We start from the raw sequence: 23466 nt of genomic DNA on the forward strand, positions 1-23466 counted from the left end.
AGTTATGCAACTCTTCCTGCATTTCCCATATCAAGCCAGGACTGGGGTGCTTCTCAGTCCTTTATACCGGAGGCAAAGCTACCCAACAGATGTCAACTCTGTTTTCCAGCCAGAGCCCGGAGTATCTTAACTTGAGCAAGAGGATTTTTTGTTGATCTACCATCTTCCAAACTCACCTTTGAGAAAAAATTGACTGTCCTGGTGTGATCCAGTCGTGGAGATAATACAAGCAGGAGGTCATTGATCAGCAGAGGTTTGTAGTCTAAGTAGAACTGCAAGGCTTTGTAGTACAGCTCCACATTGGCCACCTGCATGATTAGACACTAGTTAGTACTTCAAACAAAAGTAATCCTAAGGTGCTTAGTTCAGACCACTTAACTCAGCACAAAGTTTAAGTGTGTCCTACTAAACAACAGCTTAAGTTTTCTTCTAGAGGTCAGAAGTTTTACACTTATGCAGAATTCTTGCTCAATCTTATGACTGCTTCTTCTACCATCTGCTTCCAGACAGTGAAATCACAGGCTACCAGGAGCATTACAAAACAATTCTAAACCATCCACTGAAGAGCTCCGGGCACAGGCAGCCCAGTACAGTTAATATGACCATTTGTCGACTCCTGAAGCCATTGAAGACTGTAGCCTTAAGGTCTTTAAATTGTTTCCTTGAAACCCCCAAGACCAGTAAGAATGTACTCATATTCAAATCTTGTTTAAACTATTCCTTGAGTCACTATTCTCTGCTGTACTCATGGGATTGCCCACCCCATTTCTCACACTGAAACAGCTGGAAACATATGCAGAAATCTTCCAAGAACAGTTACAGCCTCAGACTAAGACAGCAGTCAGCTCAAAGGTAGTAAGGAGGTTAGGCCTCTTGCTTGTGACCTGTGATCCTGAGCAGCCTCTGAGAACATTCTGTATAGCTGTTGCCACTCAACACAATGTGCTGCACAGCAGAAAAGAAATAGTGTAAGATCAGATTAATTTTTTGTGCTAAACTGATTGGAAATTGTTTTAAGTACAGCGGAAAAACTGAGTAGTAGCTTAAGCAAACTATTTTCTAAACAGCAGTTCTGTTGTGCATTTTTGCCTCATCCTGAAAGAAGCTTTCAGCACTTTGCTTCAGTTAACTAGTTACTTACCTTGGCAATTATGTCTTTAAACTGGCCTTCTTTCCAGGCATCAGTAGGATGATTCATCATAGTAATTATTGCATTGTCATACTCCTCGTACTTGTCATAGAGGAATACAAGTTCTGCCCAGAGATGAGCCTGTTCTGCAGCTCTGAGCACCTAATAAAACAAAAAAAATGCACCAGGTTTGATTCACTGGCAGCTTCCCACCTTCACTTGCAGCTACCTTACTGCATACCTTTGGAATATTAACTCTAGACCAGAAAAGCTCCAGATGTTCCCTCATTTTCTGAGGCTTGAATTTGGAATATAAGATGGCAAGTTCAGTAAACATCCCCATGTGAGCACGCTCTAGGCCCAACGCAGCTTCCAAAAGGGCAATCAGTTCTTCAAAGTAGCCACGATCCTGGATGTTAGGAAAATAAGGATTAATAAAGCTTGCTAAAATGCATATTTACTTAAATTCAACACGCTTTGATTTTTCTCTCCAATTGGAAGAGCTTAGATTTTAAGACATGATTCCAATGAGGCAAGAGAATTACAAAAGAAGGGCCAGCGAAAACTATTACCACTCCATTTACTACAGAAAAAAATGCATGTCGCCACTAGGAAATGAAGACAGAGGAAAAATTAATTTAAATATTAGCCCCCAGGGTATCATTTTTTTTTTCTGTGACCACTTTATTAGCAGATACAAGTATGCTGTACGAGTCTTCTAGAATATTAACAGTGACTGACCTGATAGTAACTGATCAGCTCCTCAAGTTCATCAGCATGGATGACTATGTGTAAACCACAGATCTGTGCCAAGCGGAATTCTTTTCCATCCACACAGGCAAAGCAGACCTGTAATGACAGTCAGCAAATAACAGGACAAAGCTTTACCAAATTTAAGGTTTACCAACAGTTCCAAATAGCTATTTCCGTAACACTTGTTCTAGAATTAAAAGCTACTACTAAAACCCACAAGTTTAAGTTACCTCCTTCCAAGTCCTCGTGCTGTTGGCTTTGCGGCCACTGTCCACTGCTGCCTGATATTCCCCAAGGTGCACCAAGGTAGATGCCAGGCGAGCAAAGTTGGATACGTTGTTATAGAGAAGTTTTGCCGCTTCATACATCCCCTCTTCGTAACAGCGATCACCGACCTGAATTAGGAGTCCAAGGTAAACAAGGGTACCAGCAAGAATGAGGGGTCAGCTAAGCAGCAAGTCACAGTTGGGAACTGTGGATCAAGACATACCTGCTGTATATGGGCATTATTGGGGCCACTAATAAACTCTTCCAGTTCTGACAGACGATTAGTTTTTGCCAAAGCAAAAATAAGTTCTGTCTCTACGTAAGACTCTCTAGCCTTCTTCCTGGCCATCTGTAAGAACTTGACTAGGTCCTCCCAGTTATCTGGAAGAGAGCAGAGATAGTTAAGGTCCAGTGTTTAGTCATCCTGTATTGTTTACCTTGCCCACCTTAGGGACAGTTTTCACTAGCAGGCTCAAGGCTCTCCTCTACCATGACAGTAAGCCATCTGCACTTGAGTTATGGAATTCCCTGTCAACACCAAGTCACCTTCAGGTAAGGCTGGACTTCTTGCTACTGTTCTGCAATCCAACTGGCAAGCAATTCTGCCACACACAGCTAAATAAATACGTTATACTTAGTGATATTTTAGATAACAGTACAAATTATCTCCCACAGAGACATCTATGTTTGGTGTAGCAAGACAGACAACCTTGTTGACAGGAATCTCACTTAACATTGACTCATCAATTCCATGTACTGACTGTTCCCATTTCCTCTGAAACAGAATTCGTAAGTCTCAATAGTCCCTGCTGCTCAATATAAATGCAATAAACTAGCTCATATCCAAGCAATCTGAAGTTGAAGATGCTTTGCCTTACCATTTCTATTAGCTGCCTGAACAACTTCCATGTAGGCAGATGGATCATCTGCCTTTATATAGGAGTCAATGGCTTCCTTCACCAAATCCTTCTGGAGCTGTGCTCTAGCCAGCTGGCTCCACACTGCTGGTTCATTACATCTCTCTGCAAATTCATAAGCACGGTCTAAGTTGCCAATGTGCTCAATCAGCACCTGTTTGAAATTGAAGTTGCAAGTTAAAAATCAAAGTTCTATAACACTGTCCTTTCTAACAGAACTCTTTCTTCAAGTGCATACGCTGCTCTGTGTAAGCAATATGAAGCTAACTGCTCTTAGAACAGCCATTTCTGTCCAGGGAAGCATTCTATATTATCATGCAGGAACCACACCTCACCTGAATTGCTGAAGTATTGACATCAAATTTTCTGAATATAGCAAAGGCTTCCTCATATAGCTCATTACTGATGGCAATGTTTGCAATATCTGGGGCATCATAGTTATCCAGCCGATTGATGTATTCCATCACTCGGGTGCGGTCAGCCTTAATGGCAGTCAGGATCAGCAGATTCTGGAGATTCCTTTGGTTAACAGAAGGCATAGGCTATAAGCAGTGCACAGCAACACCTGCTTAAGTGACATGGACTGTACATGTGAAAAAACAAACCCACTTATTGTCACTAGCAACAACCTTTCGTCCCCAGATTGAGAACCACTGACATTTGCCTTCAAAAAGAAATTGCTTACCAATATTAGTGTTCTCTGTTCTCAACACATCACTGCAAATTGCATAGTGTGAACTAGCTCTGTTCTTCAAGCACAAAGCACTCTAAATTCTAGCTTTTCACCTGATCATAAACACTGAAGAGTGCTTAGGTCTTGCAACTGAGAGACCCATGACAACCTGGATCATTCACAACTTAAACAAAGGCACTGAATAGGCTAAACTTTAGGACAAAGCTCTCCTCTTACCTGTGTTCACTGAATACAGAATTATCCAAGACAATTTTTTCCAATAACTCAATCAGTTCATTTGGCAGATCAGCAGTCATGAAAGCTTTCACAGTTACGGAAACTTCCTCTGGATCCTGTGTTTCTGATAAAGCTGTTTGGACAACCTAGATTCAAAGGCAGGAAACTATTGTTTTCCCCAAATTAAATACTTGTCAATTTGTCAAGTTATTTGTCCAGTGAACTACAAATTAAAGCTTCAGAACTTTGAAAGTATTTTGATAAAAGACGGCAAGAAACAGCTATTAGCTGTATCTAATATAGAAGTAAAGTCACATCTTACGACTGTATGGGAAATAAATTCACTGGAGGGAGGTCATTCTCCAGGACAGAAAAAATATTCTACTGGTAGCTAAATCTTCTGACCATGAAGGTCAGAATTAATACCTGCCACTCCAACTCTTATAAACTCTTATAAATGGCTGAGATGGGGCCTTAAGGGACTTTGTGGGGGAAGAGTGCTACTTTAACGCTCCATGTTTCTGAGACATCCTGAGGTCTCCACATAATGGAGTTTAGCCTTTTTGCTGTACCTGGTCAATAAGCTGCCGCCTGAATGGGTTGTTTTCTTCCAATACATTTGCCCAGAGCTCAGGGTCCTTCCTGCGCACCAGATAGCGAGCCTCACTCTTAAACAGGGAGTTCTCATTGCACACCTGAAAGAGAAGTTACAATTATTTGCATTATTGTTAAGGGTCAGTACCACAAGACAGGTTTAGCTAGCTATAAACCAGACAGTCTAGAAGACTGACCAGAACTAATTTCTGAGCAATGCTAAATGCCACAGACAAGTTCTTACCCAACCTCTGATCTGGAAGGCTTATGAAGAAGGTCTCCAGCAGAATTTCTATAGCTTCTCTTGGTTTTGCCCAACACACAAATATTGTGACAGTGGCTTCACAGTAACTATTTGCTTCTGTTTGAAGTGAAGACCTGCAGAAGCCTGAAGAACTTAAGTTTTAAATCTAGAAAGGGGAGCCACTTGCCTGGGCAGTGTTAAGTAGTGAACTGAGGAACAGTGCAGGTGTTTAAAGGTAGAAGTAGGTTATGTATTTGGTGTCTATTAGCTTTACACGTGTTTACAAGCGTTCAGAATAGCAAGTGGCTTGGATTCTCTTGTTAAGGTGCAAGGGTACAGAATAAATGTGAAATTCCTTATAGAAGTGCAGCATGGAAGAGTTACAAGTCATGATCCTATTAGTACCACGAGCTTCAATTTCCAGCTAGAAGACTAGAAACCTGAAGGCCTAAGTCATCTTATACCAACAGCTCACATTGCTAGTATACAAATAAGCCTGTGGAATCTCAATTACTGTGCTGTAAACAAATCAGTACTGGCACAAATTTGCTTTATGCTTTACATTTATCATTTGCAGGAATTGACACTTCTTCTAGAAGACAACGTCTCAAAAATAATTCTTATAGGAAGAAGATCTTTTCTCCATAACCAGAAACACCTTCTCAGAACATCAGTTCAGGGAAAAAACTGGTACAGACAGGCTTTTATGGTTAACCAGAATGGTACAGTTTATCCTAGCAGTCTCCTAGCAAACAACAACTCAAAGCCACCTTCATATCCTGAAATAAAGAAGACAAATGTAGCCAGCTCTTTTTTAACAGCTACAGTGGAACAATTACTTCAGAATTAACAGCCTCAGGCTGGAAAGTCATCCACTTTCAGTAACAAGCCTGGATTATACTACCATTCTAATGCTCCCAGCTGACATTCTCTGCATATACCAGTACGGAAGTGCAGGTAGGAGGAGAATGTTTTTCTCAGCAGCCACACACACTACTGTCTTAATCTGACATTAAGCTCTGGTGTTCTCACTGAGACTAGAAAGTGTCTGAGAACCCTGAGAATTTCACTTGCCCTTGAAATTCTGAGGGATGTTCTAAGAACAACAAGGTCAAAGATAGGAGAGGAATGCTGTAGGAGTTAAGTCCTTGTAGTTAGACTGTCAACATTTATTTTCCTCATTTCTCATTAAGTATTGGAGCAACTCTATGGGTCAATCACAAGAAAGGAAAATTACAAGCCCTGTTTTAGTTTCAGGGAAACTTTTCTTTTGCTGTAGAATCAGGCTAGATGACAGCCTGCTCCTTCTGTTGAGCCTTCAAGGCTCAAAAAAAAATCATATTAATGAAGTTTTAATGCTAGGCATATTCATTACCTGGGCCAAATAAATTAATTTGAAGCAGAATCAGTGGAGGAAAGACATGGATGGTACTTCAAAGTTGCAGTTATACAATTTCAGTTTGGAAATACAGTGTAAGTTCTTCTCATCAGCATAAAAATTATTGCCTCTATATAGAAGAATCCCACCTGCCTCAAACTCTTGAGTGAGACTGCAAGACAGGATTCTGCAAGTGTTAGACTAATAGCCAGACAGGCTTCCACTTCAGGCAGCAAGTAGCTCTTTTTAAGCATGTTTATAAATGCATTTTGCTAACCTTTATGAGTTCCAGATCACACTGCCCCCTCTCATAAGCAACGCAGGCCAGATGAGGGTCCCTCTTTTCACAATATTTGCCAACTACACGGCTGTCATAGTAAGGATTCTCACGAAGGAAGCGCTCTGGATTATTATTACTGTCAATGTAGATTTTGGCCAAAGCATTATGAGTCGCGGGTTCTTCACAGCCTTCATGAATCCTTGATTCAAGCCATGGCAACAGCAACTTAAGCCTTTGAAGAAGCAAACATTTTAGGTTTATAAGTCAGACTAAGGTACATTTGACAGCTACCACTCAGTACCTGGCCTTCCCTTCAAGCAAGTCTGCTGGTCAAACTTAAAAGGAAATACAGACCAGCCAATTATTTTTTAATGAGTCTTAAATGAGTGGAGGCCAGATCTGCAGTTTAACATCAGGGAAGGTTACAGATACCCCTAGTTTTACAGTTTCTGAACTCCTGTTGTATTAGCTGGCAGTTCACACTTAAAGCCATTTGTTCATTTCACAGGTAGCTAGAAACTGATTACAGAAGCTGCTGTGTGCCTACAGCTAGACTGTCAAGACAGTTTGATCCAAATTTACTCCAAAGGCACATCCCATGGCTGGCTGTACAGGAGTGTTCAAAAGCCATGTTATACATCATGCAGTGCTGTCAGGCATTCTCACGTGACCCAAACAATCAAAAGACTGACTAGCAAATTTGAACTGCTTTTCTATAAAGGAAGACAAAACAATATTAGTACTGTATCATTTAACAAAATTGCATCCAATTCAATTTGTGTATAGCAGGATCAGGGAACCCAACCACTGGTGCCTACAGATGCATTTTCATTACCGATTTCTTTTTTCCACTTCAGCCACCAGCTCATCTGTGGAGAACTGCCCTCTCACCACCATGATCAAGTTTTTGATGACATCTTCAGAACAATCTACATCAAGAAGCCCTCCAACCACTGCTGGTATTCGGCTAGGATTCACCTAGAATAAGCCACCATCATTAGTTATTAGCATTTCTAATAATGCACCCCTAGTCTTCCACACGGGGAAGTTCAAGATAACAATTTCAATTATGCTTCAGAGCAGAGAACTTTGAGTAACTGACATTTGTATATACATTCCAGGAATAATGTTTTTGTGATAGACAAAAGGCTTATTGAAGAGCCTTTGCACTGGGAGAGAGAGCAAAAAAAAGCAGATTATGCTGTAGTCTACTAACTAAGTTCCTTAAAATGAAGTAAAGAGCAAGTCCTTACCTTCTGTACATAGATCTCGATGTACTTCTGCAGGTTATTGCGATATAAATAGAGCACCAGGTCATGAACAAAGTCAAACCGATCACAGACAATGATCAGAGGAAGCTGATCTGTAAGCTTTGCCTCCTGTATTTTGTGTGAAAGAGAAAAAAGTGACAAAAGATTATTCACAGCCATGCCAACTAAACCCTCTTGGTATTTCCCTCCATTAGAAAGCTGTAGTTCTGCTGCTAAGCAAACTATACAGAAGACCCTTCAATCACCCATGGCAGAGTATTTACCTTCAGAAAATTCTTCACTCGTTCTGGGTTATAGCAGTTACTTTCACGGCAGATTCTTTCCACTTCCTTTATCTGACCAGTCTTGCAAGCTGCCTGGATGTACTTGAAGTGAACATCTGGATCCTGGCTAAAGTTTACAATGGAACCCAAGAAATAGAACAGTCCTGGAAAGAGTCACATGTGTTTTAACAATGTTAGAAGTGAAGCAAGTGAAGGCTGTATGGGCTTCAGTTTGTGACTTAATTCAGCCTTGCTGAGAGAGTAGCTTCCAGTCAACTGCAGGGAATATCAAAAGGATTCTTTTCCCTTCTTTCAGGTTTCATTTTTCTTTCTGATCTTTGCTTAAGAGAGTTAAGAAACTATCTACTACAAAACTACCCCTAGAACTCACTGTGATGAGCTCACTTTGATAAATGTACCCTAAGATCCAGCCATGTGACAAGTACCTCTCCCATAAAACCCACAATCCTAACTATTAACTTCAATCAGTCAGTGCTTCCAAGTAAGCTGCTTCCCCCTAATACTGTACCTTCATAGCTTTTGAAAGATTCAAAAAGCTCCACAAGAGACTGGGTGCCAAGCTGTTCATGGTATTTAGAAGCAACTTGCACACAGAGCTGTAGGTTTTGCCTAATGTTGGCTGATAGCATGGCACGCAAACACTCCACGGAGTCTTCAACTGAGAGAGAGCCAAAGAAGTTCACAAGCCACTGCAAAGACACAGAAATTTTACTCAGTAACTCATACAGGATTTGACTGATTTCTAAGATGTGCCACCTAGACAGTTTCCACCCCAGCTACTAGAGATAAGTCTTCCATGCACTAAGACCGAAGACATAAAAAGACATACTCACTGTATTTACAACTACAAAAGTGCAGTTTGGAAATAATATTTGAAATGCCCACCTGGGAAACTGAGGTCAGATTTAAGCCACTGAAAGTACAAATTACAGTTTAATTGTTAACTGGACAAATGTTCTTGAATCACAGCTACCTGTGCTAATTCGGTACTTACAACCCATCTTACAGCAGCTGCAGAAGTGCTAAAGACTGTTCACGTAACTTTCTTACTCTGTATAACACTTACCTCAGGATTCAAGAGGTGAGTATGAACAACTGCACGTTTAATATCATAGAGATCTGTGTAGTGTTCCAAAGCTCGCTGGAGCAAGCCTGCCTTTTCACACAGCTGGGCAACATGAGCACGATCATAGTGTGTAAACATTTGGTTTCCGAGAATGGCATCTGCAACCTAGGAGATTACATTTCATATTCAGACTGTCAAAAGAATCACAGCAGCTTAGCCTACAAGTTGTTGAGAAGTTACAGCAGTGACTTAGTAGTCTTTCATGTTACTAAACGACTTAAATATAACAGTATCAGACATCCTATTCTTGTGCAAGTCTAGTACTGTCTCTCCCTTTTCAGAGGAACTGGGTCGTACCTGCGGGGCATGAATCAAATTCATTTCCAAGAGACGGGTCTGAAGGTGGCCCTCTGCAGGGCGGTTGTTTTTCAGGGCATCCAACAAAAAGGATGTGCACTGCTGCAGAAGACTGTGCTCCATGAATACATCCACAATCTGTTGAGATTGGTCAAGTTAGAGAAGAGGGCGTCTATACGGACACATGTATATTTTTCTGTGTATACAAAAGGCCTGGCTAGACAGACTATCACAGCACCCAGCATGCTGCATTCTCTGTTTTCATACTATTACTACCATGGTAATAGAGAGACAAGTTTCACATGTTTCCTTTTTCGCTAGAATGGAGGAAATGCATTACTCTGAGCTATTATGCCAGACTTAGCCACCCACTCTTACTTAGTTCTACGCAAAGTTCATCCCTTCTCTCTTCTTGGGATAGTTGCTGGAAGAAGTCTTGGCTTTTCTTCTAAGTAGCTTCAGTTATTCAATAATGCAAAATGTTCCCTTATTTCTCTGTCCATTTAACAAGAAATGGCCAGTGGCAGCCAGAACTGAACTTAGGTTTATTTGTTCATATTCCTGTAAATTCTCTGCATGGGGACATGTATGCTCCATTAAAGCCAACAGTAGGACAGCAACACTATCGCTTAGAGTAAGATCGTGGCAGGTTTACTATCAATAAACCAGAAAGCTTCCACAAGAATTTGAAAACACACTTGCCTCTAAAGGCTCAATGATAACCAAACTTGACTATTTAGTCACTTCTCTAATCGAAATGACGAGAGATCTGAACCAGCCTTACCAGTCCCCAGAATGGTACTACGCTATTACCTCTGTCTAGAAAGAGACCAGCACTCTTGTTGTAGGCATCACCTGGTTAATGTTAGCCAACGGCTCCTCATCCTGTACCAGCATCTGAGAGAACTGCAGGCCTTGTTCTGGACTGACTCTCATCACACTTCTCAGTAGAAAGATCCAGTCTGGGGTATAGCCAACCTAGAGATTTCAGAAACAGTCATGCATATCTAGGAAGCTTCACACTTCTGTTAAGCCTTCAGATTCTTTAGCATAGGGACTACCAACTGCTGTGAGCTTGCTATGCCCACCCCCCATCTGCCAGGAATTCTCAGACAAAAGCATTTCTTGTCTGTTGACACAGAAATTCAGTATTCACCTACTTAGTAACTGATCTTGTGCCAGGGCAATTCTCTGGCTAGGTAAGAAAACTGCCTGGAACAAATTTTTCAACAGTCCTAAAGCACTACTTATCAAATCCTAAACTTAAAAGTGGATGTTAGGCAATTTTTCTTTTTTTATGGATTACAAAACATCTGAGGAATTCAGGAAGAATCTTATCTTTATTCTGTAAAATAAGATTAAACCAGTCCATTAATTTGATACTTCATAAAATTCTGGGTATTTTGAAGTTTATTTTTTGCGGTCTCTTTAGCCCGTAGTAATACACTATGATTTGCACAATGTACATGTTAAATGTATGTCAGAGCCTGCAGTTCGTGATAAACTATTTACCTTCTTAGCATACAGCACTATTTTCTGGAATTGACCAGTTTCAGCAAAGCACTGAATCACTTTGTTTGGCACATTAGCTCGAAGGTAGACGCTGAGTGCAAGGGTTGGGTCAGCTGTCTTCACCAAGTCTCCCAGCTCCTCTGAGCACTCCAGCTGAAGTCAGAAGCGGTAGTTTGTCAAGCAGAAGAATTCAGAGAGGTAGCATCAACAAAAGTATTGTACACACTCAACTGTTACAAGGTAACAGAAGTTATGATGGAGCCTACCTTGTCTTCCTTCAGCCACTTCTCCAGAAGCTGTTTGCGACCCTGCTGCAAGACGGGGCGACAGAGCTCCAGAGATTCAAACTTGTTCAGCTGTCCCTGATCAAGCAATATTCCAAAGTACTGGAGCAGGGGAGAGGCCTGCCCAGGCTGAGCTGGTACACTCTGGAATTTCCTAATTGTATCACTGGTACGTAGAATTCCCTAAACAGGCACAAGATAGAGAGAAGCAGCGTTTAATTAGTGAAGACCGAATAGCATTAGCTAAAAAAGCAGGTTTTAAGCTATAAACTGAAGTATCTATTGTTAAACCTTCAGGATAGAGACCATCAAACCAATGACTTTCTAGCAAGAAGTCAGTGGCCACAGAAAGTCCAGTCTGGTTAGAAATAAATAGCAGATGCTCCTTTATGGGATACACAGGAATGTATTAGTCAGAACCACTACCAGACTGCATAAAACTAACACTGCATTTATGTTTTGAATATCAAGTTATAAAATGCAAGTGAGCTAAGAAATCCACTAAGCTGAGGTAAATTTCCATGATTTCTTAGCTTTACCTTTGGAGTTATTTACCTTTGGTGCAGATGCAGCTACTTTAGCAGCATCTGCATAGTTTCCTTGAGCAAACAGTGTGTTAAACTTCCGGGCAAATAATTCCTCTGCCCCAGCTAGGTTGCTACGTATAGCCATTCGCAGTCCCAAGTCAGGATTCTGGAGAACATTTGTAGCATAGTTCACTATGTTGTCTTCCTCAACACATACAGAAAGCACCTGGAAAGGACAAGAGGCATATTGAGGAGTAACTGTCCTTTCCACAACTACTGTGAAATACAACAACAAAATGGCTATGCAGCCCATCAGTGAAGGAGTAGATTATTAAAAAAACAAGTTCCTCTCCAAGTAGTTCTGTACTAGGAGTGATTAAAAACTGATTAATCGAATAGTCACTCGCTCTCTTCCATGACATTTGTTGCATCAAGTCACTCATTACATTTGTTACATTTCATCTGAACTTTAGAAGGCTCAGAAACAGAATGGTGGATTTGTTACCTGTCCTTTTTTGTTCACGCCAATGATGCCTGAGGTAGGTTCATGGGGAGCTGTGACAAAGATAGTATCAGCACTAATACGGTTCATGTAGATGCACACTCCAGACTCTAAGTCATACATGTGGATATATCCATACTTCGTGATCAGGTAAATAACACCATGCTTAATTCCAATCTGCCAAAAGACAGGTTTTTATTAGTCAAAACTAGTAAGACTGTAACACTTATGACAGCTGCCTTTAGCCTAGTCACAAGAAAGTACTGCAGTGAAATGCCTTTGTACTGACACTAAGAACAAATACAGCTTCGGGCTTCTTCCTTTCACTCAAAAGCAATGAACAGCTTTGCTGGCCATTTGCAGGCATAGCTGCAGTGAACAGAGAGGTTGAAGGGAAATTAAAATTCAGCTGCAGCAAAGGACATACTCCTCATCCTAATAAGCTAAGCTGAGGAAAAAAGTTTGGGCATAATTAGCATTCTAGTCTAGATATGTCAGTACCAGTTTCTGTTCAGAAATACTAATGAGATAATCCCATTCTCTTCCAACAAAGCCTACCCAAAATACCAGCAGAATCTAAGCTCATCTTACTGAGTACTCCAGTTTATCTGTCAAGTCACTGAAACTGGGGAGGTTTTTGAGCCAAAATGGTCTTCAGACAAGGAAAGTACTCTCTCCTTAGAACAAGTCTTTGGATGTTTTGTTAATTAAGCCTTAAGCTGTAGTATGGAGCCACATGAATCCTGTCATGCACACACCTTAGTTTAAGGCATCTCTTGATCTATTTATGAAGCTGGTCTACTAGACTTGTCAGCAGTTTTATGCTCTGAGATAGTCTGCTTTTATGACACAATTTCTAGTCCTGCAGACATGCTAAGTGAAATTTCATCTGTGATAGCAACCAGCTATGTTCCTTCCCAAAGGACCTCCCACTAATGTCCCAAATTGCCTTTTCTGGGCTGCTATTACAGGAGGTATGCTAATATTCTTATCTGGAACTTGGAACATTAGTAGGAAGCTGAATAGCCAAAGTGATGTTGGATACGTTCTCCCTGAAGACACTGTCAAGGTTTTTTTTTTGGGATCTGTTTCACTGGTTTGGGGTTGGGGTTTTTTTCATAGGAGTTTTATTGGGGCTTTTTGTTTGCTTTATTATTTTTTAAAATACAACCTCAAGTTGACAGCTAGACAAATACAGGAACAGTCTATACATTTAAGTTACTGTTTTAATGTCCACACTACGTCCCACAAACCTATTAACACCCCTCCCAGAACTAGGAAGAATGACAGCAAAGCACTAGAGAAAGCATTCTTTACAACAGATGTCAGCTCCTTGCCAGGTTACAATGCTCATTCTTTGGAGGGGTCAAACTTACCTGCATTGCCACAGGGAAGTCTGTTTGTGCCTCAGGTGGGAAAAACACATCAACAGCTTTCTTAACAAATGGCTGATTTCCAGTAGCTGGCTGACCTACTTCGATTATGTGCAGCTAGGAAGAAAAGAGTTCATGTCACAAGATTGCCTGCAAGTACAGCCACATGGAAGAAGTTCCTTTTCTCAGATATGCTACTGAAGTCATCTGCCACATTTGGCCAACACAGTCTGGGGAGCTGTGCTCCACATATTCAGAATGTTAAGTTTTCTGGAACCTGATAAATTTAAAGCTGGAAGAAGAATAAAAACCCCAAAACAACCATGCTTTCCATGAAAGCGGACTATTCCTATTTAAGACAACCCGTTCAAGACGTTTTGAGCTAGACTTGTCAATTCATCAATTTTGCAGCACAAGACTAGAAAGGCCAAGACATTTACCATGGTGTTACCTCAGCCCTGCACAGATTGCTCAGCAGTTGCAGCATATTCAGTGCTACTCAATTCCACATTCAGTTTGATGCAAACAACCTACCTAAGGCACTATAGGAACACAGTTGCAAACTTTACCTTGCCTCCTGCAGGACTCCTCACAGCAAAACAGAAGAGGGTAGAAGGTTTGGCATTTCCCTCTACTTTGAATTCTGCAAAAGCTGCTGCATGGCCTTCTATAGGTTGAGAGACTTTTCTGTCAACCGAGTACAGCTGCATTGCACCAACCACACGATTTTGCTAAAGAAAAGAAAGGTCAGCTTTTAGAGATAAGATTTCAAATGTTTTTAGCAAGACCCTTGGGAAAATAAACTAAAAAGCAGCAAATGCCTCTCATCCCCTCCTCCAACACTCGAACTGAACTAAAAGTCAGGCTGTTCCTACACAAAAGACAGTTTTGAATTTTTTATTTACAGAAACCAAAGTTAAACTACAGCAGCTATTAAGTGAAGTGGGGCCAAGACTCTCCCAATTATCTTCATAACATGCTGCTTCCAGGGAACTTACCTGTGCTGAAATTCCTATCAGCAGCAGCCACTTCTGGTGTTCATCTGTTCTGTAATTGATGATTTGGCAGCCTGCAAGACTAGCATGTCTATCAAACATCTTTTGGGGTTGTGATTCTCCCTCCATGCTCCAGTGGTACACTGCTGTCTCTGTCACCAAGGCAACTGTATTCACAGATATCCATTTCCAGAAGATCACTTCCTCTGCCATTGTGTGGGCTTTCATTTTACTTTTCATCTCAATGTTAAAGATCTGAAGTGTTTTCCCAGCTAGTATGACAAAATCCAATAAACATCACAGATCAATTACCACAATGGCCATCCTGCAGTTTTCCTATTTACAAGCACCCAGTTTAACCCACTATTCCAGTGGTGTCACAGACAGGGTTAGTGTCCTGTCACATCTGAGTTTCCTTCAATACTTGACTCTTAACAGAATCCCCTTTCCACCCCCAACACCTGTACCATCCCAAAACCAAAAAAATTCTCTTCTTATGGACACTCACACAGACATTCCAACAACTGACAAGCACGGACACTTTAATTAACTATAAGCTGTAGAAAAAAGACAGTCTAAGCTACAGAGCTTGTGTAAACTCTTGTTTGGTTGGCAGCACTGGTATGCCAAGTTACAGATGTCTAGTAGATGTCATTCAGCATAATTAATAGAAAGAATGGCTCCAGTTCGTGTCAGTTTAATAGCTGCTGTAGATGACCTGGACTAAGTCAAACAGCACAAGACTTAAAACAGCTTGAGACAGCCAAAGATCACAGCTCCAATTTTATTTTTCTGTAGGATGAACTGCATACTGAACTAGATGGGCTCTGCACAACAAGGAAAAAGAGTAATACCTCTTCTGTACTGAAGAGGACAGTCAAAAGTTCAGAAAGACTATAGGAAAGTTTGGAGCTTTAGTTCCAGTTAAGATTACTTCTTCATGATTTAGGAAGCTAGACTGCAAGTTTAGTCTTGATTTTAGTAGTCCTTCTAATTACCAGAAGCCCTACCCTACTAAGTAGGCTTAAAACCAACATTAACTGAAGAAAACTATAAAGAATAAGGGAATTTATTCCTTTCACAAAGTCAAACTGATGTTTTAATTTACTGCAGATCAGACAACTCAGCTCCAGGAATATTCTTTTCTGTTCACAAGCCACCCACTCAGACTGCTGGAGTATTGGCTTGTAATGCCATTATTTCTAACCCCATTTCAGAAGCGTTTCCTGTTAGTAACACTTGTGACTGTCAAACTGGGAGATGTTCGCTGATAGATAAAGGCTGCTGGCCCCTGAGAAATCGTATTCAAGAGTTACTAATCCCAAGATACTATGTATCTCAAACTGCTCTACAGCATAATTTATACATAAATTGATCATGTTAGTTTAATGCAGTGCCAAGAGATAACGCAAGACTTCAGAGCTATCACATGCAGCATTTGCTGCCTGGCTTAACTGCATTGAGAACTGTCAACCTGATCAACTACATCCTTGGAGAGCTTGTTACCTTTCCTGGGACCAAAAGCAGCCTGCTAATGAACACTTTGCTCTGCACATGCACTTACTGTATTAGACAGATGCAGTAAGCCCAGGCCTGTAAGCTGATAGCTGGAAAGAGCATATTTACTGTACTGGATAACAATTTATCTAGCAATGGCCTGGTGCTATCAAGGGACGGATTTTGAACTCCCAAACTGTGCAGCCTCACATGCAGCCAGGAGACAAGTAGTTCTGGAAGGGCTCTGGTCACCATTTAAACAACAATCCCAGTATGTGCATACAGAAATTGCTCTTAAGGACAGTCTCCCCAAAGAGGAAGCAGGATGTCTTCCCTAGTTTTAAGAATACAGGAGAAGCCGACAAACAGCTGAAAGCTCATGGTTGTCCCTTTTCTAGACTAAATTTGACTGCTGTGTCACAGTGGAAATGGCTCTACAAGATTCACTAGGCAGTTTAGCCCTAGATGTTGGGAGCTGCAGAAACCACAGCTTTAAAATTTCTAAGTGTGGCAACATAAATTTAAACTTCACAACCCTAAACTGTAATTAAACTGCAAAAAAAATCTGTTATTTGGATTAAGCAGGACCTGCTATATAGTCATAGTGAGGGCATGTGTGTATTTGAGTCATGTCTACTTGAACACTTTATTAGGCCAAGATTCGAGATAGAAAGACTTGAGGTTTTTCTGATCAAACTACCAAACTGGTGAGTCTAAACAGACTATACAGGCATAATCAAGTAAGCAGACTACTCGTTTTTTGAACACCAGCACAAGAATTTACATTTCAGTTCACTGGAGCATGAAGTTTCTCCATTCCACAAAGAACGGAAGCACCCTCAAATGCTGCATTCTCCACTTACACCCCCTGCTGAGTACTCCCAGTACAGAGCAGTGCAAGAGGACCAAGAACACAAGGACAATGCATAAATCTTGGTACACCAGGAGAATGCCACATGCAATCCAGAAATGAAATTGTGCATACTGTACTTCAGTTTAAATCGAGAACCATTTCATTTCTTTTTCTGAGGGTAGGTTTCTCCATGTATTGCTCAATAATCCTGGGATTACGAGCAACTCCCCATCATGGCACGCTGAGTCACAATATGTAACCACTTTGACTATTGAAGCCTCATCGAATCAGCAGGGAAAAGTCTGGAGTGACAGACTGGCTTAAACCATGCCTTCAGGTTATCATGGATAACATATTGGTTAGGTAGGTCTATTAACTCTCTTTTCTACCCAACCCTCTGATCACTAGATTATTTAGAGAAGAGATCATCAAGTTTGCAACACTTGACAATGCAACTGTGCATGTCAACATGACATCATTAACTCAACCTTGTCAGTTCAGAGGACAGATTTATTCACTCTGAATGGACAGAACAATACTCCTTTTGAGCAAGTCTTAACTGGCAAGAATAAAGCTATATTCTTGGAAGCTGATGGTAATCCATTTAGTTAGTATATTAGTTTTAAAACCAGATTACATAGTTTCCTTTTAAGAGGCAGACGAAGCTCTGCTAGTGTAGAGAAGGCACTTTCCTTGCCAATACAGTTTATTTAAAGGGGTCCAAGACAAAGGACAGTAAACTCTTAACAGATATGATTTTTTTTTTCATTGTTACCTTTACCCATACCCAGGGTAAGGCAGTCCTTTGCAAGACTATCTCAGCTGAATCACAGATTCAGCTGAAGTCAAACATCCACTTTAGTTCTCACCTGATGTCAGTATAAGCCTGAGATCAAAGAAAAGAAGTTAGAGGTTTTGTGCCAGTTCTGAGGACAGTTATTTCTTGGACCCCTAAGTAATTTCACCATGATTTTTCACAATAAAAAACACACTTAGGCAGAAATGAATAGCACACAGGACATGCTAGCGGAGGTCTCTCATAAAAATATTGCAACTTCATTTTGTCTATCAACTGTACTTCCATCACATATACATACACACAAACATTAAAAGCACACCCTCCTCCTTCACTTGGTACAGTCAATAGTCAAAACAGCCAAATGGTTAGAAACGAGCCAATGGAGAACATGATCACTGTAATGCCAGTTGAGGATTAAGATTCCCCCACCTGGCCATGAAGTGAACTGTCAAATGGCTACCTTAAAGTTCAGGACTTTTTATGAGATTGGACCATTCTGTACTACCAAACATACAATGGCAGGACAAAGTTCACTCACCATCTGTTTAGATAAGATGCAGGAAGAAAAGTACATAGTCAGTAACAGTTATTGAGATTAAATACCAGATGTTGGTCATTTGAGAAAAGAGCCAGAGATGTATTAAAATTACTTCTTTGAGCTCTGAGTGCTATTTAAAGGCAGTAACAACATCACAGGTAGCAGTAAACAGAGGTCTTCTAGCTGCAAGACCGTGTGATTGTCAAACTTAACATGCTTGCTATGTTCAGACTTTTACACTTGCTGGCCATCCTTATGACATTTTTGTCACTATCTAGTGAAACCTTCAGCTACAAGAAAGGGCCAGGATATGGCAGAAAACATGGCTTTACACCCCTATTCATCTACACAAGTGTCCATTATGTTTACAATACCTGTTCAAAGGGAAAGTATACCAGATGCTGACCTGGTCCTCAGTAAGGACAGGAGGCTGCAGTGCCAGGTCCAAGCATCTCACACCCACTTGGAGGAAAATCATCCAAAGATTACTGAAAGATCTACTGCCAAAAATACAGCATGCAAGTTCAGGCAAGAATTCTTATCCTCATATACATTCTTCTTAGAAAGTTTACATAAAGTTTAAAAGCATTAATAAGCAGTAATACAGCTAAACAGTTTTCATACTGCAATCATAAAGGGTTACTCACCTTTTAGTGCTATTACTTTAGAAGCTGGATTCATGATGGCACTTTCTGCAGAAATTGGACGTCTGATGGGTGTTGTTGGATCGCTCATGTCAATTATTACTACTTGCGCCTGCTCTCCTACTTTCTCCCTTATGCAGATGAACTTGTCAGATTCCATTGTTAGGGTGCTGAAACCAATGTTTGCTGGATTAATGCCCAAATTTTGGAGCTAGAAAGACAAAAAAGGCGTGCTTAATTATCCTTCCCTTGCTGAAGATCTAACTCAAGCCTCTACATCTAAAATTTCCTCCAGAAGGAAATGTAAGCCTGACAAGTTTCTCTGACTAGAGTGCACACCATTGAACTATGATTTATCTTCTGATTCTCCTTGTTCCATAGGCAAAGAACTATACAGTTGTCAGTACTCAGGACCTAAAGACATTCCAAAGTTGTATTACTGATGCAAACTAAAAGGAGTTTTAACTTACGCATTTATTGCTTAACCCAGTTCTAGTAACATGGTAAGACTACACCAGCAGTAGCATCACTATTCTAGTTTTAGAAAGGCTGGTAAATTTTATGTTCAAAACTTAAGTGGCAGAACTGCAATGTTCAGCATCAGTGGGTAGTACAGAAAGAGTCAATTACTCTTATGCAACCCACTCCTAGCAACAGTGTGGAATGAAGTCTACACAGCAGGTCGCAATTGGCCTGCAAGTGGACTTGTTCATCTTACTTCACCTAATTCTTACCAGTGAAAAGTAAGAAAGATATGTTAAAATAGTCATTTCACCTCTCCTTGCCCAAGATGTCATGCCATTAGGCTCAACAACAAAGGTAGGGATTGTAATGCAGGCCCCTTCCAGCCATATGCCCACCTCTAAAAACATAACTTATGCTCAACCATACAACAGTAAAAACAAAGTAGTTACTCTAAATGTAACCTGGAGTCATTTTGTGCTGCCAAATAGACTACCCTATAACATGGCTATATCTCATTTTCATCCTTTTGTATTAACTTTGTTTCCATTCACTCTCCATTTCAGTTAACAGGAGGAGGTGGCAGTGAACAAACATCACTGTTTCACTGGTCCACAGTAAATCGCATTTACCTATGCAGCACACCCCGGCTTGGTATGTCTGCAAGCTGCATTTTATATAACAGTAACTGTGACAAGCCTGAGCACCTGCTTTATGCCCCAAAGCGATGCTTTTCAAGCACAGGAACTGTATCAGCTTCACTGAAGCTTCTCAAAGGATTAACCTATACTGCTTTTCAGTGCATTGCAAGTGAAAAATTACTGCCCTCAAGGAGACAGGAATCTACCACCAGCATCACTGAGTCATTACACTCCTTTGACACATACCACCAGGACCTTCACACAATAGACTAAATCCCTTGGGCAAGAAGTACCATGATGGTGCCACAAACACTGTTTTAGTGTGTTTGAGCTAGCTGATCATGGTTTGTTACAGCTTCAGTAATGCTACTCTCTAAATCGTAAATTGGGTATGTAACAGAGATACCTTTAAGTGTGGTGTGTCAGGACTGTGCCCAAGAATGCCTCAGGAATTGTTTGTTTTCTGTTGAGCTAACTAATGAAGAGCTATTCAGCTCAGTAACTGCCAATCTCAACAGACTCAAGTCTCAGTAACGTAATGTAAGCCAAATGTACGCACGCTTAAAAAGACATTTATTCATTCCCGTAAGTGTCTCTCAGCAGAATTGAGAGCCATTCAACTAACACCTCACTTCAGGGGTAAATACTTAATACACAGTGGTAAACTTCAGCAGGTGCCATTCATTCCAAAAGAGAATCAAAGTTTAGGTACAAGGTCATCAGAACACGCTTGCACCTAGAGTTTTGAAAACAAATCTACCAGGCAGGTGGCTATTACAGCCTTCTGTGTCAGTAAGGAAAAGTTTTCATACCAATACAACTTGTGCACCTTTCACATGTAACACAGAACGTTTTAGTACCCAATAAACATGCAAGTTGTAGCTCCATCAACTTCTGTGACCTTGAACCATACAGGAATAAACGATAGGCTCTTAATTCCACTGCTCTTGCTCACTTGCTCTACACCAGACAATATCCACATATTGTCACAAATGACACGTTCACGCAGCAGACACTTAAGCACTTTGATATTGAGCACATTCTGAGTCCGTCTGCCAACAGAGTACAGTCCATTGTAAGAGACTGATTAAGTATCACAAGAGTAGTCAAGAGATTTAACTGCAGCACAGCTAAGTTCCTAACTTGATTTAATTAATCTAAATCCAGATGTGTTTCCAAAGTATTGAAGCAGAAACACAGCTTTTTCAAGGTCTCTTCTCAATTAGTGAGCTTCAGTTTGACCTACTCTTCAAGAGATAGACCCTGGCCACTCATTTTGCAGAGTGAGAACCTTGAAGCATTTCCTACTTGAAGTTCAGCTTTAAACCCACCACTATTCACTCCAAAGTCTGGTCCCTGTTGAAGAAAACATTTTGGGTATCTTCACTAAAACAAGTATGATTTTGCATCACGCTCTGGTATTAAAATTTCGTGCTTTAAACTATACAAAATTTAGCAAAGGCTTCAGAAAATGTAATGCTAAATTCTGCTTTAGTATCACTGCCACCCTTATTATTAGGGAAACCCATCATATCTTTTAAAGGCTAAATGCCAGTACTGCCTAAAGGATGGTCATGTAAATACTGCAAGCCTCAGTCAGTGATGACAACACTTCACGGTTTAGCAGTCTGAAAACACTGAAGACTGTTCCTACCATTAGGGGAGTGGTACATACCCTCTTGAGATATGTAAGGCAATGTAAGAGGCATAATCCTTATTGACAGAAGAATAGGAGCAGAATCCCTCTACCATCAAATAAAGGAGCATCAGCCAGCACCACTTTTACCCTGGATGGGACAAATCTTCTACGATGATTTGAACAATGTTGTTCTAAAGCACCTTCCTACCCTTCCTCAAGCAGAAAATTAGTAGAACTTTATTACAGGAGGTAGCAAGCACTCAGCTATGTATCTTAAAAGGCCTCAGGAAAAGATGCTACAGGTCATTACCAAGGTTTGTATATATTAACTGTGATTTTCCAGTTTATTTTCACAAAGGAGTGAATAACAGGCCTCTCAACTACTACTAAATTTTCATTTTTTATTATGCTCCTTAGGCAAGCAGTACCCTCTCTCAAACTAAGGTTGTTTTCTTCTGAAAAGGAAGATTCAACACTACACAGTCATTCCAGAGGTATTTACTATGATTTCCGTGATTCCATTTACCATTGTTTCCATGATTTCATCCACACTTTACTTTTGGGTAATCCAGTTAAACCCTACCAAGCACCCCCATGTAGGTTACAGCAAGCCTTGCTGTAGGGGAAAGGGTAACATTCTGTTCTACAAGTAACAGCCTAATGCCTCTCCTGCCATAACACCCATTAGCTACACACACACCATAGAACCATTTTCACCACCAGGCTGAATGAACCAGGTAACAAAGATTTTTGCTTCATAGATACCTAGTACTACTACAGGCTGCATTAGATACCATAAGACTTTAAAGCATCTTATAGATACTGAGAACTTACTGACACGGTTTGATTCTCAACATGAATGAAGACACAAAGACATTCAGGATGAAAGACCGTTATTAATCTGACATTTAGTCTTTCCCCATTCTTTACCAGCATTGTACCATTTGCTAAGAAATGAAGCCAAGATGCCTTTTACACAAGAGCTCTACTAAATAGTGAGCTTTCTAATGATTTTCCCTTACTATGGAGTGCAGTGATCCAGTCTGAGCCAGCACAGACCAAGTCAGATACTGATACCTCTGGTCTTCAAACTAAGTCCGTTTCTCTAACGGGAAATAATTAAGCCTAACTTACAGTCTAATACTGACACTCCAGTAATTGGGACCTACCATCAGTTAAACACTGGAGTCAGAACTCTGTGAATTTAGTATCTCTCCAGAGTTCAGTAAGTATCCCGTTTCAGCTTTATGCCACGTAATTCTAGTATAAATGCTTGTTAGAGGTGATCAACTACTGTTTTTAAGGCCATTAGAAAAGACTAAGGCTTGGACAGAGGCTGCACATACCCAAATAAGAACTGCCTGCTAAAAGCATGTATCTTTTTAAACACAACACAAACCAAGAATGCAGTAATAGTTTCCTGTAAGTATTACTCGTGACTACATAAAGTTCTAATCATCCCCCATAAGGATGGGCATGTAACTGTTGGATATCCCTGCTCAACTGCTCACCCTCACCTCATCTCCTGCTATAGTTCCCATTTTGACAGCTGAGGGACACCAAACAACTATGTAAGACCCAAAACATGCAAGACCACTGCTCTTCGCTGCAGTTGCGATTAGACTTTCATCTTAAGTGACAGTTACTCCCTACACAAAAATCTATTTCTGTATGTCTGTGATGAGGACTGGATCATCTATTGAATAAGTATCACTACCATGTGCAGGGCACTTTTGAATCCAACAAGCAA

At 40.6% G+C, this 23466-nt stretch overlaps 1 protein-coding gene across 5 annotated transcripts in view; it reads right to left on the bottom strand.

Annotated features, from left to right (window-relative positions):
• Positions 1 to 23466, bottom strand: part of CLTCL1 (clathrin heavy chain like 1) — a 34579-nt gene that overhangs the window by 7065 nt on the left and 4048 nt on the right. For 3 of the 5 annotated variants that reach the window (XM_042034957.1, XM_042034955.1, XM_042034958.1), the window contains exons 2-27: positions 18978 to 19185; positions 14647 to 14915; positions 14218 to 14379; positions 13652 to 13765; positions 12279 to 12452; positions 11802 to 11999; positions 11229 to 11429; positions 10963 to 11115; positions 10306 to 10428; positions 9451 to 9588; positions 9094 to 9258; positions 8536 to 8716; positions 8007 to 8170; positions 7726 to 7851; positions 7308 to 7450; positions 6470 to 6704; positions 4549 to 4671; positions 3977 to 4122; positions 3402 to 3585; positions 3028 to 3220; positions 2373 to 2530; positions 2113 to 2277; positions 1871 to 1978; positions 1371 to 1538; positions 1142 to 1291; positions 177 to 308 (exon numbers count right to left, since the gene is read on the bottom strand). In XM_042034957.1, coding sequence (XP_041890891.1) covers positions 177 to 308; positions 1142 to 1291; positions 1371 to 1538; positions 1871 to 1978; positions 2113 to 2277; positions 2373 to 2530; positions 3028 to 3220; positions 3402 to 3585; positions 3977 to 4122; positions 4549 to 4671; positions 6470 to 6704; positions 7308 to 7450; positions 7726 to 7851; positions 8007 to 8170; positions 8536 to 8716; positions 9094 to 9258; positions 9451 to 9588; positions 10306 to 10428; positions 10963 to 11115; positions 11229 to 11429; positions 11802 to 11999; positions 12279 to 12452; positions 13652 to 13765; positions 14218 to 14379; positions 14647 to 14915; positions 18978 to 19185 — 4281 coding nt within the window. Of the gene's footprint in view, positions 1 to 176; positions 309 to 1141; positions 1292 to 1370; positions 1539 to 1870; positions 1979 to 2112; positions 2278 to 2372; positions 2531 to 3027; positions 3221 to 3401; positions 3586 to 3976; positions 4123 to 4548; positions 4672 to 6469; positions 6705 to 7307; positions 7451 to 7725; positions 7852 to 8006; positions 8171 to 8535; positions 8717 to 9093; positions 9259 to 9450; positions 9589 to 10305; positions 10429 to 10962; positions 11116 to 11228; positions 11430 to 11801; positions 12000 to 12278; positions 12453 to 13651; positions 13766 to 14217; positions 14380 to 14646; positions 14916 to 18330; positions 18334 to 18977; positions 19186 to 23466 lie in introns of all 5 variants that reach the window. The other 2 variants (XM_042034956.1, XM_042034954.1) reach the window with 1 other exon arrangement.

Source organism: Corvus kubaryi, unplaced genomic scaffold (assembly GCF_017639235.1).
Source record: "Corvus kubaryi isolate FWS band 111438036 unplaced genomic scaffold, C.kubaryi_AGA036_p1.0 37382, whole genome shotgun sequence".
Lineage (NCBI taxonomy): Eukaryota > Metazoa > Chordata > Aves > Passeriformes > Corvidae > Corvus > Corvus kubaryi.